This window comes from Corythoichthys intestinalis, chromosome 9 (genome assembly GCF_030265065.1).
Source record: "Corythoichthys intestinalis isolate RoL2023-P3 chromosome 9, ASM3026506v1, whole genome shotgun sequence".
Taxonomy (NCBI): Eukaryota; Metazoa; Chordata; class Actinopteri; order Syngnathiformes; family Syngnathidae; genus Corythoichthys; species Corythoichthys intestinalis.
The window spans coordinates 7,794,809-7,811,124 of NC_080403.1; the positions used below are offsets into that span (position 1 = coordinate 7,794,809).

The 16,316-nt window shown below is 39.3% G+C and overlaps 1 protein-coding gene across 1 annotated transcript in view; it reads left to right on the plus strand.

Annotated features, from left to right (window-relative positions):
* ca16b (carbonic anhydrase XVI b) overlaps positions 1-16,316 on the plus strand; it is a 312,279-nt gene that overhangs the window by 91,021 nt on the left and 204,942 nt on the right. Inside the window, exon 2 of the mRNA XM_057845617.1 lies at positions 575-679. Within this exon, the coding sequence (XP_057701600.1) occupies positions 575-679 (105 nt within the window). The remainder of the gene's footprint in view (positions 1-574; positions 680-16,316) is intronic.

Sequence of the window (16,316 nt, forward strand, 5' to 3'; positions counted from 1 at the left end):
AAAAAGTGTTTGACAGTTGTCAAAGTACAACAAGAAAATGTGTGATTTAATCCTGTGCAGTTGATAGTGTCACTGCTTGTGGCAGCCACACTGTAGCGCATCAGTGGTGCAGCTGAGTTCCAGGCCAGCTGCTGCTGAAATGGATGTAATTGTTGGTAACTGTTGGAGTGCACAAGACATCACAGGCTCTGCAGGTTGGCAAATCTTGTTGTCTGCAGGTCTTGATGGTGATGATCATTGCCAGCTGTTCAGGCTTTGTGTCAAACGATGCTTACTGGACTGGAAGCGAGAAGTTTTCCTTGGCACATGATTTTTAGTTATTGCTTGTCAGGATAAGACATCGGGGTGGTGGATGCTGCAGAAGTGTATTTTGATCATCATCTCCCTCTGGGGTTACCGACATGCTGCGAGTTGCAGCAACTTCCATCTGATAAACTACTTGAGCAGTAATACAAAATTCCAACTGTGGAAATTACATGAATGTGTCGTATTTACAACCCACTGGCTAAACATAACATTAACATTTGGCAGTCTCATTTTGGCAGCTTCCCTAAATGTTCTCTTCTCCTCACAGTTGCATCAGATGGCCAGCCTCACCAAGCCAGAGCAAGGGATCATGGGAGCGCAGGTCTAATAAGAGAGAGGCGAGCAGCTGGAGACTCTTACTGGTCCTACTCAGGTAAATCTCTCATTTCAAAATCGCAGTTGTTTGTCTTACAACTTTATTGTTCCCTGTAAGGAAAATTGTATGATTGGTGTACGTGTGTTTTTTATGATTGGTATTTTTTTCCATAAATTCCATCTTCTCCAGAACTCCCCCCGATTTTAACAGGAAGTCAAAGACACTGCACTTAGATATAACTGTTAAATATTTATCTGCATTCCTGGTGAATGTTTTCATCAGACTCTCGCAGCAACAGTTGGCCCAGATGTGAAAACAGCTGTATATTTTGGCCTCCCTCCTGCTTCTGATTATTGTTAGCATACATGCTTTTAATGCCAAACAAAGTGCTTTTGGGAAATCAAAACCTGCTTCCTCCATATTTTTCCACAAGTAGAAATAACATTGCAGCCCAATGTGACCACTCATATGGAAGCACGTACTGTTATGTCTGTGTGGGGGGAGGTGCGGGTGTGCGTGCAGGTACGTGTGTGTATTTTGGTTTTCTTGCATATATTAGGGGTACTGCAGCTACAGTCTGTTTATGCAAGTGGAACTTGAACAATGCAACCACAAATGTTGACCGAAATCTCTTCTGAGGTTGGTCAACTTTTGAAACCATTTCCCATATAATGTACGGTACCTCTTGATTTATCCGTTCAGCCACAGTATTGCCAATGCAACCTATACTAACTGCACAGGCTATACTTTAATGGTACATAGACCTCACTATCAGTTGACAGGACACGGCTCTTGGGTACGATCTGTAGGGGGCCTATTTTCAAAAACTTAAAATTCAAATATTATCAAAACCAAAGCCGCTAGCGACCCAAAACAAAAACGGGCACCTCCCTTTGCCATATATGAGTCTTCATAAGCAGCGACATTAAATTCTGTTGAATTCTGTTAAAACTTGCTACAACCGCTTACTTTTTAAAAGTTGGAGACACGAGACTCATATTTATTGGTGCTAAAATTAGGGTGTCCTTATACACGAGTACAATAATTTTCCCTAGATTTTACAGGTACATTTCGGGTGGGCGTTATACAGGGGTACGTGCTATATTTGGGTAATAACGGTAATTATTTTTCTGTACAAGTATAACAAAACTTAAAATGACTATAAAATTCTCAAATACAAATCACCAAATGCAGAGATCACCTATATTTTCAGGATCAATAACAATATTTAACATATCATATATGTTTTTGCCCAAAATAGAAACACTTTTTTTTTTTTTTTTTTTTGTACTTTAGTGCAAGTTTTCAACTAATAAATCACTCAATTTTCACATCAGAAACTTAATACTTAGGAAAAGCATACAGAATCACCTTAATATTACCCAACAAAAGCAAAATTTGCATTTTTATATATACAATCACAACTTATTTAGGTTGGATTCCGCTATTTTGTAGTGATACAAAATCCAACATGGCGACCGTCACAAAACAAAAAGCTTTTTGAGTTAAAAATTCGTATAAATAAATGCTTAAATCGTGAACTTTCTACAGATATGAACTTAAAACAGCCTAGATTTTTGGTTCAAAGCAAAAAACAGGCAGTTATCGTTCATTTTAATTTAATATTTCAAGCAAAAATTACGGTAATTCAACATGGCGGCCGTCACGAAACAAAGAGCTTTTCAAGTTGAAAATTCTTGTAAATAAATGCTTAAATCGTGGAAGTTTATCAGTTTATCACAGAGTTTATCACAGTGAAAGCCAACTCAACTTCTGCCTGCGTCCGGCCCCCTTCTTGAAGCCCTGGCGCAATGTCTGTTAGAGCTGTCTTGTCAACTGATGGTGGAGTCTATGAATGGTATTACTCCTATCAGGCTAATCAATAACAATATTTAGCAAAAACTAATAGTTAGAAATGTGTTGTAGCTTAAATAAAACTGCTGGTAAGGATACGCATTGCTTAACATAATAAACGTGATCTTACCCTGCTGAGGCATTTTAGCAAATAAACATTTTTTTCCCCCCCAGAAAACAAAATTACCGTATTTTTCGGACTATAAGTCGCGTTTTTATTTTCATATTTTGGCTGGGGGTGCGACTTACACTCAGGAGCGACCTATGTGTGAAATTATTAACACATTATGATATCATTTCACATGTTATTTTGGTGTTTTGGAGTGACACTGATGGTTTGGTAAACATGTTAGCATGTTCTTTATGCTATTTTTATCTGAATAACTTAACAGCTATGGCTACGTTCGCGTTCTGCCTTTGGCAATGTGGGTTCAATTGTATTATTGACTTTTTTTATATTGAAATGCATGCTTTTAGTTTGTGGCGCTTTCACGCCCCAGTAAGGGCGCACTCCCACTTGTTTACGTGAAGAAAAGTGCTCACACACCAGAAGAAGACGGACAGCTACATAGTTCTGAGTGAGTGGGCGAGTTAGCGAGAGAGAAACTCTGCTGCGAACCAACGTTCATTGTTTATGCTTTTAAAATATATACAGAGGCAAAGCCTGTGTGTATCAGCTTTTCTGTTATTGTTGTGTGTTTTCCACCCGCGATCGGACACTTGGAGCCAGTTGTGTGGTTGTTTGAACGATGTGCTAATGGTAGCGAACGCATGCTAACCGTTTATGTCAATCCTGTAATAGCACCTAATTATCATTTATTTACGTTGATCCGAACCTGTTTGGTATCGAGGACAAAATTGATTCAGCAAATTCTACAGACGTCCAGCATCGTCAATTGGGAGTTTACCTCGCTGTATAGCCAGGACCGAGCTGCAGCGTCCTGGTGAGGACAGTATATTCGCATTTCCTTGTTCATGCACTGTACACTGTACATTTATTCAGCATGTTGTTCTCTATTGTATTTTTATATTAAATTGCCTTTCAAGATGACATATCTGTTCTATGTGTTGGATTTTATCAAGTAAATTTCCCCCGAAAATGTGACTTATACTCCGGTGCGACATATGTTTTTTTTCCTCTTCGTTGGGCAGTTTATGGCTGGTGCGACTTATACTCAGGTGCGACTTGTAGTCCGAAAAATTCGGTAAGTTAAATAAAAAATATAAAGGAGGGGATTTGTCTGTCTGAAGTTTCTCTCAGTCTCTATGAAGTTTAATATACTTTATAAAAAAATATAACAATAATAATAAATAAATAATAACTAATAATTAATCATCAGTCAGAATGAGGGCTGACAAATTTCACAAAAATAATCAGTTTTATTATTATCTTTAAGCAAATATTGAGATTTTAATTCGTAACGAATTTTCTCCATATTAACAGATATCATGACATTTTGAGTTGTTTTAATTAGAAAAGTGCTATGAATGTCACCCTGGATTGGTCCCTAATTTAGACGGTAGGAGAAATGGCATGTAGTGCTGTTTTTGTATAAACATTTGTAGTGACGACAAATGCAGTCCAGGTTTTTGTCCAGAATTAACAGGACTTCGGTATTGCAGGAGGCTATTTGCTTGAAAGGTGTCTGCTTACTTCATAGTTGCATGGACAAAGAAGCAAAACAGATACACACAGATGTCATTTTTTGATCGCATTGAAATGAGCTTCCACTTCATGACAGTTCATCAAGTATGACATTTAAGGCATATTCTCTGCGCTTGAAGGTGTGGACAGTGGAGGTTGAAATGTTCTTCTGCAAAGCCTGCAAAGGGCAATAACTGATGTTGAGTTCAAAGACTGAAAAAAACATTAACATGAGTCAGGGTGAAACAGTGGGGGGTGTAAACAAAGCACCTACTGTTTTTAATTTGTGTTGTGTGTGAATTTAACCAGTAACCTTAATTTTCTGTTCAAATTAATTCTGTTAGTTTAAATTAATTCAACTAACGGTATTTACTAATTATGAGGCATTACCTCACTAATCCCACATTTTGAGGTTCCTCATGAAATTGATAATCAGCTAGGGATAGACCTGACTCTTTGTGTGTGAAGTCTTTGGGGATCTTTTGGTTATTTAGTATGAAATATAAAAGTCTATTTTGGCATTGAAAATGACAAACGGAAAAAACAATGACAACTTTGTCTTTGCCTTTTCTATTACGTTTTTCATTGTCTGCTTAGAGAAGCAGCTGACAGGCTGGATGGGTCGCCTCAGCCAACTACCCCGTCCCCAGGACAATCAAATTTATTGCTGTCGATAACTAACCCTTTCCTGTTCGGAAAGCCCCTCCCTACGCCATTTGATTGACAGAACATTCCGTTTGGTAAAAGCAAAGCCAAGGGGCAATTACAAAAGAGAAGGCAAAGACAATGAAAAGTGAAATAGAAAAGGCAAAGAAAACATTTGCCATTGTTTTTTTTTGTGTTTTTCAATGACAAAAAGTAAAAGTCAATTACAAAAAATTGTCATTGTTTTTTACGTTTGTGATTTTCAATGACAAAAGGTAAAAGTCAGTGACATAATACTTTTATATTTTCATTTATTTCTTCATTTCTTCATTTATTTCTCTTTAGATTTATTTTTTCATTTTAGCACTCCTGCGCCTCCATAATTCAGGGCTATATACTGTAAATAAATGTGACTTGATTAGTTTACTAATTATTTCTTAAGCGCATAAACCTTTTTTAAAGGTGTGAATGCCTGCTGGATTTCTTGAAAAAAAATTACAGCACAGAGCAGTTCTGATAAGCACCTTTTTCTTTCTTTTTTTAAAGCCCTGCTTTATGTTCAGCCATACAAATTTGCAGCGGACACCTGAGGCCCCCGTGCAAACAAAGCTGTCCAGCGAGAAATAGAGGTTATGTGCTTTGGTAAAGGGCACCTCACTAGATGGGCCCAGGAGGCGAGAAGCACTCTGTTAAATTGTATTTACAGCTTCCAAGGTCCAAAAACAGCATGCGAGAAAATAACTAACTTGCTCTTGGAATGTAATGCGTTTCTGTGAATGATTGCTCTGAGGGGGTCATTTGTATTTGATAAAACAATTGCAGAAGAAGTGTTTATAGGCAGGAAATAGAGCAACAGTCCAAGTTGCTAGGAATGCATTGCATGTTATCTCAGATGCGGATCTTTGGCCTGGTACAAACGTGATTGGATCTTTTTTTCCCCCCAGATTTTATCTCTGAACAAGACTGACAGAAATATAACTTTCTTATGTCGTATTGGATCTTACTGTGGTCTGAGAAGTGTGAAGAGTGAGTTTAAACAGTGTCAGAAATGGGTTGGACCAACAATCTTTAATATTAAACTGTTTAAGATCAAAAGTGTTTTAGTGTGTGGGGAAAGTTGTCATTTTCCAAGATATCCCTATGTGAATTGTGACATGAAAATGAGGGGCAGTTTACATGGTGACTCTGCGACACGAAGACGCAATGACTGAGGGGCAGCTTACATGGCGACTTTGCGACATGAAGACGCAATGACTGAGTAGCGGAATTGCCTCGTGTGCCTATGGTGTCGGCGAAGACGAAAGGCAAAGACGAAAAATTCTTAATCCTGCCTCCCAAGTGGAAGAATTCGATTACGTGGGTCGCAGCGCATTCATATGCACGGAAACCGCCTTCGCTTCGATGACGTAAGCACTAGCGCACGTCACATGGGCGTGCGCAGCGGTGCTATTAAACATTAAAAACAGCAAATGGCGGAACATCGGCTTTAATTTACTGTTTTCATAATGTTTTTAACTTAAATATGTTGAATGTTTCCATTGTTCTGCCTTTTTGAACAAAAGAAAATGCCATTACTTGGAGAGGGCGGGCATGTTGTCTTCCGGGCTGAGGAGGTCAAAGTGCATCATTCGCTGTCGCCTTGTAAATCTGCACTGCCGCCTAGTGCCTGGCATGAATACTACATCGTTTTCATGCGGAATTGCGATATTGTTTGAATGGAAATGGAACCATATAAATGCAAACATGAAATTTTTCGTCTTCTCGGAGAGTCGCCATGTAAACTGCCCCTGAGTAGCGGAATTGCCTCGCGTGCATATGGAGTCGGCGAAGATGGAAGGCGAAAACGAACAATTTTGAATCCTGCCTCCAAAGTGGAAGAATTCGATTGCGGGGGCTTGAGGGGGGCTGGCTCCGCATGGATATTTTAAAGCTCCTGCCGCGCGGGACCCGTGCCAATAACGTCAGCACAAGTACAAGTCACATTTGGCATGCGCAGCGGTGCTATTAAACATTAAAAACAGCTAATGGCAGAACGTCTGCTTTAATATACTGTTTTAATAATATTTTTATATTTAAATATGTTGAATGTTTCCATTTTTGTGCCTTATTGAACAAAAGAAAATGCCTTTGCTTGGAGAGGACGGGCATGATGTCTTCCGGGCTGAGGAGGTCAAAGTGCATCATTCGCTGTCGTCTTGTAAATCTGCACTGCCCCCTCGGGCCTGGCATGAATACTACATTGTTTTCATGCGGATTTGCGACATTGTTCGAATGGAGACGATGTAGGTTCACTATCCTCTTCCCCTCACTATCCACTCGCTCTCGCTATATAAGCTATATAATTGGCCGAGGAAATGCTGTCCCGTGAAATGCCTGTTGAAAAATGTTCCCGTTGTTACTTCTTGCGTTCGCTTAAAAGTGCCCATTTAAAAAGGAAAAGCGATGGATGATACTCCACGCAGAGCGTATTATTAACAAATGTTAAAGTTGTATAAACATATAGCGAGAATAAGGAACATAAATGACAAGCGCAGGCCCCCGCGAGTGGCTAGTGAGGGGAATAGGATATTGCACCTACAACGGAACCATATAAATGCAAATTCGAAATTTTTCGTCTTCTCAGAGAGTCACCATGTAAACTGCCCCTGAATGTAATCAAGAACGACCTGACTACGTTAGCAATAAGAATCACCAAAGAAAAACAAACTGCGTATATGAGAACAAAGGATAGATAAGGATAGATTTGAGAAATCATCTCTCATTTGCTTTGTGGACTGTAAAGCCCACTTTCCAAAGTCTGAAATCTTTTACTTCCTTTTCCCCCTCACTTTTAGTGCGTGTTTTTTTTGTTACAAAAGTTCAACCCAAACTGCCAACATTGCCTCTTCTTGTGTGTCCTCTTCGATTATTTTTCTTGGTTTTTGCTAGGGGTGTGACAAAATATCGAAATTGTGATATATCACGATACTTTGTATCCAAAAAAGTTATTGATATGTTCCTGCCAAGAATCGAGATATTGTTTTAAAAAGGTTTCAATGTTTAAAAAAAAAAGGAACCAACAAGTTGCTACCAAAATTCTCCACAATGATATTGTCTTGGGTAACTCTATGGCCGCCATTGATGGTGGTCGACGCCCAATCCTTTTAGACTGGGAGGAACGAATAAACATTCATTCATTCGAAACCAGAGCAATCACAGTCACTCTCTCCGATTTTCAGGCCATTTACAGGTCACTTTCTGTTCATTTTAGGGCATTTACAGGTCACTTCCTTTTGAGTGTGACTCACTGCCTATTCATTTGGGAGATTCCTGGGTCATTTCCTGTTCTGTAACCCAAAATCAACAGGAAGTGACTCTTAAAATGCTCCAAAATCAACAGGAAGTGACTGAAAATCAACACAGTAATGATCTGAAATGCCCCAAAATAACCTCGTTGCCTGGCATTGGCTGCCACTGATGGCCATAGACGTTCAATACGTTTGAAGTGGGAGGGATGGCAGCAAATGAACGAATGTTCATTCGCTGCCACCCTCCCAGTTTAAATGGATTGAATGTCTAGTCTACTAGTGACAAACTCATTCCAATTCACAGCTGAAGCTTGTTTTTCGGTTTATTTGTTGTTTTGTAAGCTTTCTATCGTATCGTATCGTGAGGTACTAAGAGGTTGCCACTCCTAGTTGTTGCTAATATTTACAAAAAAATTATTCATTTAGTTTAGATCATGTTTGATGATGTGTGTTTAAGTCTTTCAGGACTAGAATCTAGATAGGTGGTGGAAAAGAATCTTTGTGTCTGATGTTTGTAATTTTTTTCTGTGTTTTTTAATGTAAGTAAATACAGTATATACTGTAGAATTCAATGTCCTCATATTTGCACAATGCTGTCTTCTCTCCCATTTGACCACAGAGCAGGGCTCCAGATTGCAACCAAATGGTCACATTTTCGACTATTGAAATTGGAGCCAGTACGAGTATTATTTTTATCTACTCACACATGCGCGACATTGCATTTTTGTTGTTGTAGTTGCTGTCAAACTCCTTCACAGTTAAATCCACTAGTTCAGTGATTCTTAACCATAGGGCCGCGGGCCAAACTTGGGCCCCGAGCGCCACCTAGTGGGCCGCAAAAAAAAAACTGTTTTGTACGTGTGGGCCGCGAGGGCCACGGGACGCAATAACAACTCCCGACCATGTAGTGGTGCTAATGCATCAGTCAGTTGTTACTTTAACCAGCTCCATAAATAAGGAGAAGTCACTCAGCTAGCTGTAAACAAACAAGATGGAGAAATATTTAAAACGAAAAAGTGAAGACGACCCCCCGCCAAAAAGTAAATTTTTGCGCAAGTACAATCCCGACTTCACTAAGTACGGCTTTTTAAACGGAGGTAGCGAGGCAGTGCCGAGAGCCCAGTGTGTGGAGTGTGGGTTAACGCTGTCTAACGAAGCACTTAAGCCGTCAAAACTACAGCGGCACCTAGAGACCAAGCATCCGACGCTTGTGGGAAAGCCGGTGGAATTTTTCAAGAGAAAAGAAGATGGGCTGCAGATGCAGAAAAGATCGATCGTGTCACTGACTGGCAAGTCTAAAAGTGCACTGAAAGCTAGCTACCTCGTAGCCAGACGTGTGGCACAAAGTAAGAAACCATTCACCATAGCGGAGGAGTTGGTTCTGCCTGCTGCTGTTGATATGTGCCGTGAGATGATCGGAGAGGCCGCTACAAAGAAGCTGCTGACCATCCCACTCTCAAACGACACTGAGTCACCGTTAAGAGGTGAAGATAAAAAGGAAGTTGTATAATTGTTGTTATTATTGTTATATTCTTCTGGTTCTACCATGCACAAATAGTTTCATTTGCACTTTATTTCAATTTTATTTACAGTTTTATTTTATTTATATTATATAAATGTATAATATTTACATTATTTTGAATGTATTTATTTAATCACCATCTTTTTATTAATTGATTTATATTTATATATATTATTTATTTTTATTCTGAGTCCTTCCTTTTTTATTATTTTTAAGTAACATCTAATTATTGGTCTTTTTTCATTAATAAGCCTGAATTGATTGATTTGTGCCATTAATTAATGACATGTTTAACCTTGACGTTAACATTGACATGTTCAATAAAAGTCTTTGTGATGATCATATTTTATGATGTCATTTTATTTGACAAGGTTTTTGCTTGGTAAACTGTAAGTGGATTTGGTTTATTGAATTGAATTGAATACAAATCAAACCAAGAGTGAGATAATTATAAACCTGTACAGTGTATATATATTAAATAATACATAATATAATTACTAATAATTAATAATATATATTAAAATTATATTTAATGAGCCCTGGGCCACTCTGTACTGAAAAAAATGGGCCTCAGGGTCAGAAAAGTTAAGAACCCCTGCACTAGTTGACGGTAATGTAAAAAACTGGTTTGCCAAGGCAAAATACAACAGAGGAAAAAGAAGGTGGAAGTGGGCGATGTGTGGAGTGGGTTATAATTGGAGTAGCGGGAAAACTTGACAGCACTTTGGAACAATGGCGAAAGGGACAATAAGGCTAGGTTCAGACCGCAGGTCTTATGGCACAAATCTGTTTTTCCGACAAGTCGCATAGAAGTGGACCATGTCAAATCCGATCTGGGCCCCTTTCGTATGTGGTTAAAATCCGATCTGGGCCACATTTTTCCAGAATGCGGCTGCGGTCTAAAGTCTCCCAAATCGGAATTCATGCAGCAATTGCGTCAGCAAAGAGCGAGAGAGGCAGGGAGCTATGGCAGAGAGGGCAGTGTACATTAGTGTTAGCGCCTAGCTTAAACTCTAATTTTGGCAGGAGGCGGGCTTGACCACAGTCATGAGAAAAAAATAAAAAAGGATAAGACTGAGAATGCTAGGTTTTCTTTCTGTGTGCCAAATGGGCAATATTACTTACATGGCCAAAGTCAGGGCAACCCGTTCTATAAACTTTGGATATAAGACAAATCGGAGATTATTTATGTCTTTTATTTGTGTCCTCTTTTTGGAAATCAAAATATAATCACTAGACATGTGCCGATTACCGGTTTCAAGGTATACCGTGGGTTGAAAACGTCAGGGTTTCAAAATCGCTAAAATTTTCCAACATACCATCCCTAAGGTATTAGCTATTTTTTTATGTCCCAAAAATGCGTGGAGAAATCCCTTGTTTGCAGCTGCAAGGCTCAACCCTCCCCCACCGATTGTTGCTAAGTGTTAGTGAGTCAGCTGTGCTTCACGATAGCTGGAGGAGGTGAAAACTTCTTCCCCCATCGAAGAAAACAAAATAGCAACTATGGGAATACCTCGGCTACAGAAAAGTTAGACGGCCGCGGCATTGAGGAGGAGGGCCAACCGACATGTGAAACATGTTTGGGGAGGGTGAACGTTTCCCACCAGCTACGAAAGTGAACTCCAGCTTGTTTAGTGTGTCTTGTGGTGGTAAAACATGTTTTTTTTTTTTTTTTCTCTTTGGCAACTGTCTGTGTTGAGAAAGAGAGTGTGCGTATAAGCTTAACATGATGCGAGTCATACACATGTGCTTTTTATGGAAAATAACTGAATTATTTTTGTTCTGATTGTAATAATGTTGAGCTGTGGCTGTGGGTTTAGGTTCATCTAAAGGACTGCATTTATTGTAATTTCATTTACAATATTTTTTTATCTTTTATTTTTTTATAAGTTTACATTTATGTTTCAATTTGCTCATATGTTTTGAAAAAAAAAATCCTGTTCAATGGAAAAAAGTTTTTTTAAACACAACATATTCTAGAAATGTAATTGCAGTACTGTGATACTGTGAAACCGTGATATTTTGGCTTAAGGTTGTCATACCGCCAGAAAATCATACCGGCACATGCCTAAATTTGATCACCCTAGAATGACGTAGAGCCCGCATGTCTATTAATTTGTTTTGATGTTTCTTCGCATGCTGGACAGCTTGCTCAGCGTGTGTACTGCGAGTTAGTGCGCATGCGTACGACTTGAACGGGCTCAATGGACAAAGGCGTTCTGAACGGAGACGGCAAAAAATTAGATATGACAAAAAATCGGAATTGAGCATTAAGACCTGCGCTATGAACCTAGCCTAAGGGACTACTTTCTTTCCAACAAACCCGCCACCATTGTTTTAAACAAGGCCGACTGGTGGAATAAGTTCAACTCAGGGGCTCAACACACGGGAGGCGACGGAGAAATGCGAAAGTCATCGCCGTTGAGCTGAAAAACCAACGCATGGGGCGCAATGCGACTGCAACGGCAAGCGGCAGTGACACGCACTGCCCTCTGCCTGTGTGACATCGCTCGTCTCTGATTTACAATGAACTTGGAGGGCATTTTAAAATTTCTAGTCATTTTTGAGCGGCAACAACTTCCTATTCTGCTGCTTTTTTTACTTATGTCCCAGAAATCATGAAGTATGTGCTGGTTGCACACTGCAAAAATGATGCACTCCTCCATGTTGACAAATTGTGACATGTGGATGTCAATTTCCGGATTGGTCAGTGTCCTTGCAGGTGATTTGTTGATCAATAAATCTGTTGCTGATTGGTTGTAGTGCCAGGTGAAGGTGACAGAAATAGAAGAAATTTCCATTGTTAACATTACTTCTAAGCGGTTGACTGGTTGATGTCAAAACTGATAGAGAATAAAATATAGGTTCAAAGTATGTAGTTTTATGCGTTTATTATAAAATCTTTATCGGTTAATCTTTGAAAATTAGAGGAAAACTTTGCTTATAGATTTTCAGCGTGCGCCCCTGAATCTTCTGCTTGCACCCCTAAAAATTTAAGTTAGGGGCCACTTTGCTCCTAGTAAATAATGTTAGTCTGGAGCCCTGCCACACAGGAAGTCCATGACTATCCAAACATTGCTGCTTCATTTTCTACAATGTGTTACATGTTAGAGCGATTTGTATTCACTCGAAATATAAACTTGTTTTTCTGAGCTAACTCCCTTAAGATTAGGTAATTGATTAAACACGATACAAAAATTATTTTGCAGCATCAGCTTTTGAAAATATGTTGACTTCAGGTGAGTGGATCCAATGACAAAAAGCATGATGAATTAATGATTTTTAAATACATGTCCAATTATGGAAAATAGATGGAAACCCTTAGTTTCGATGTAACTGCGGCTGCAACATGAAATTAATTAGTTGATGACCACCTCTGTACAAATTACTGTGTGAAATCACGCATCTCTTCAATAAAAGTTAATGTTATATGTAATAAAATATCATTTATTTTTAACGATGAGAATAATTTCAGCCCGCCTCTGCTGTGTTGGAAAGTCTATATTTGTAACAGCAGCTACGCCATTTGACATATTTCAGTTATGTGAGGCTCGTTTAGCTTGTGATCTATGTTTGAATCCTTTCTAGTGACGACAAAACTTATGGATTGGAATCATCTTTTTGATGCTGTACTACTTGCGGGGTTGTTTAATACGTAAATGGTTTTGCAACAGAAACAAAGACGAGGTTTGTGCTTAATTGTACAGTCTGCTAATCACCAGTCGTCTGGCTTGACTGCTTGGTGAAAGAAAAGGAAGGCATTGAGGCAACATAGAAATGCCCATTGCCTTGAAAAGGTAATTAGCAGCTAAGGCTGTGAATGGAGGACCGACAAGCGTGCCTCAGCAGCTAAATGGTTATTAAGCGCATTTGCTCTGTGCAAGTGAGTGGAAAAAGAAATGCAGACAGCTGGCTGAGGCTAACACTAGAAGCTACTGGGGACAAGACAAGGCTTTAGCACTGAGCTTCGTACTCTAAAGTGCATAGAACCCTACTCACTTTCACATTAACCATCCTGTAGGAATCTGGTAAATAGTCAAGATCCCACTTTTATTAAGTTATCCTCAATAGTATTTCAAACATCTCAACATTACATGCGTTTTAGTCACTTGTTGAAGTATAAAAAAAAAAAAATTAGGGCTGTCAAACGATTAAAATTTTGAATCGAGTTACCGTAATTTCCCGAATCTAAGGCGCACCCGTGTATAATGCGCACCCCAAATTTAAGTGTAAAATCTAGGTAAAATTGTTGTACCCATTTATAACGCGCACCCTAATTTTAGCACCAATAAATTAGTGATGCACGATAATGCATTTTTCAACCGATACTGATAACCGATAATTTCCTCCTCATTCCAACCGATAACCGATAATGTCAAGCCGATAATTCTATTAAAAGATTTATGTAAAATTTTAAAGTATACACAAAAGAAAATATTACTGTGCAAAAATATAATTTATTGCTCTTTTTTTCAACACAATGTATGAACAAGTCGTCAATTCGAACATCTAAATAATGACAGATTGTCTGACATTGTGTAATGGTAAACCTTTGACAACAATTACTTACAGAGTAAATACCTAAGTTGCACAAAAATGCGTTTAAAAGTAAGCCATTCCTAACATATATAACATTAATCCGCTGCAAAACACACCTCCTTAAAACTAGTCAGTTTTAAGTATAAATCTATTGGCAATAAGTGAAATTATCTGCCATCGCTTCAAGTGTATTTCTCTCAGATTTCTTGGAAGAAAAATAGCTAGCTGAAAATAATCTTAACAGCCTTGTTTTAAGCAATACATTATTATACTTAATCCTAAAAAAAAAAAAAAAACTTGAAGAAGGAAAGATTTTGAATAATATTTGTGGCTACAGAATATTGATTTAATTTGATTATCTACTGTGACTGTAATTGAGCAAAGAAATAAGTTAAATAATTTGAAAAGTGATTGCTAATGTTATATGCTTTGTTGCACACTGTGAAAATGATTACCTCAAAAGAGCGAGATGTCATGTACCCATTCTGCAGCGCTTTGTTTACATTTGCGGCTTTCACGACATTTGCGTTACAGCAGCTAAACTGCTACACGGCAGTACTATTTGGACGGAGTTGGCGCTCGCATCCGTGTGCGTGTTGTTTTGTGCCTGAGTTTTATTAGGCCGAAAATAAAGGCAGCGTTACAAAGTCATCTGACCGCTCGTCATTTCACATTCTGAATGCATTATTGACTGGCTGACTTCGTTTTCTCCATGTTTAAATTATCTTTAAGCTTGCTTACCGGACATCACTTTTTCATGAAGAATGGTGGTCGTATAAACTGCATTATTTCTTTTATCCAGGGCTTTGGTTCTTGTGTCATTAAGGTAAAAAAAAAAAAACTCTCGTCTCGGCGGCAGCTACATTCGTACCGGATAATCCACCCGCCCGCCCCGGCCGGTTCGCCGCGGCGTATTCGGGTCCTGGCTCTGCTCGCACGCCGTGGGGGAACGCTCGAGAAACAGGGGTGTTCGCCGGAGGTCCAGAGGCCGGGGAACCGGGCTCGGCCCGCCCCGCCTATGGCGAGGCGGCGGCGGCGGCCTGCCGGACTGGCCAAAGCGGCGGGCTCCGTCGGAATTTACCACCCGCCTTGGGCTGCATTCCCAAACAGCCCGACTCTGTATCGTCACAAGCCCTGTAGTTTAGCTTAGTGTTTACAATAGCTTTAGCATTCCTGCTAGCAGCAGCCTCGTATATGTTCCAAAATTCTTTGTGATGCAGTTTTAAATGGCTGCTGGGTTAGTGGTTTTGAATGAGGACGCGTTCTTTCTGCCTCGTGGAACTTGTACGGTACATGTTTCGCAGATGGCGAGAGCGTCATTTTTTTAGTAACAGCCGCCATAATATTAAACTACTTCTTGTCTTGTAACTCCGCCTCCTCAACCCCTCCTCCCTCAGGGGCTTCAGAGAGGGGAGGGGTTGAGGAGGCGGCGTGCTGAATTCTTCGGTTGAGCACATTTGGAGGCAAAATCAAGTATATAATTATCGGATTGCATTATCGGTTGAATTTTTTTATTATCTGGATTATCTGTGTGACGTCATAATTGCCATTATCGGCCGATAATTATCGGTGACCGATATTATCGTGTATCTTTACAATAAATAGAAGAATACAAGAAAACAGAGCTCGTGTACAGATACACAAATGTCATTTTACTGACTGGTGAAACACAGCACAAGCATAGCACATTGGTAGTTCAAAACATTACCATAAACTGACAATATTTACGGTAATAATATGATTTGACAACTTCTCAAACTTACCAGAATCCAGGAGAAAACAAAACTAATGTGACTTTTCTTTTAATAGCAGCTGTATAACTTGCTCGTTTCATCATGATGAATAAATGTTTCTTCCATGGATTGATACGGTAAAATGAAAGTGAGAACGTAAGTCGGAAATCCGTGAGAGCTCATCGCTGTCGACACGACAGTAACAATAGGAACTATTGTTATTTGGGTTTGAGTTTCCCGAGGGACTGATATAGTTGACGGACACAGGAAGTCTGTGTGCTTACGTTTGTTATGGTCCGAGTTGCGGAGCTGCAATAAAAGTTGACTCAAATGAGTTCAAGAAACTAAATTCTGTGCTTTATGAAGAGTGAAAAAAGCAGAATTTAACACAGATGAAATCATTCGGTCGGTTAGAGTGAAGTATTACCGAAACAAAATGGGGACATCATCTACCGTAATGGTCGGCAAC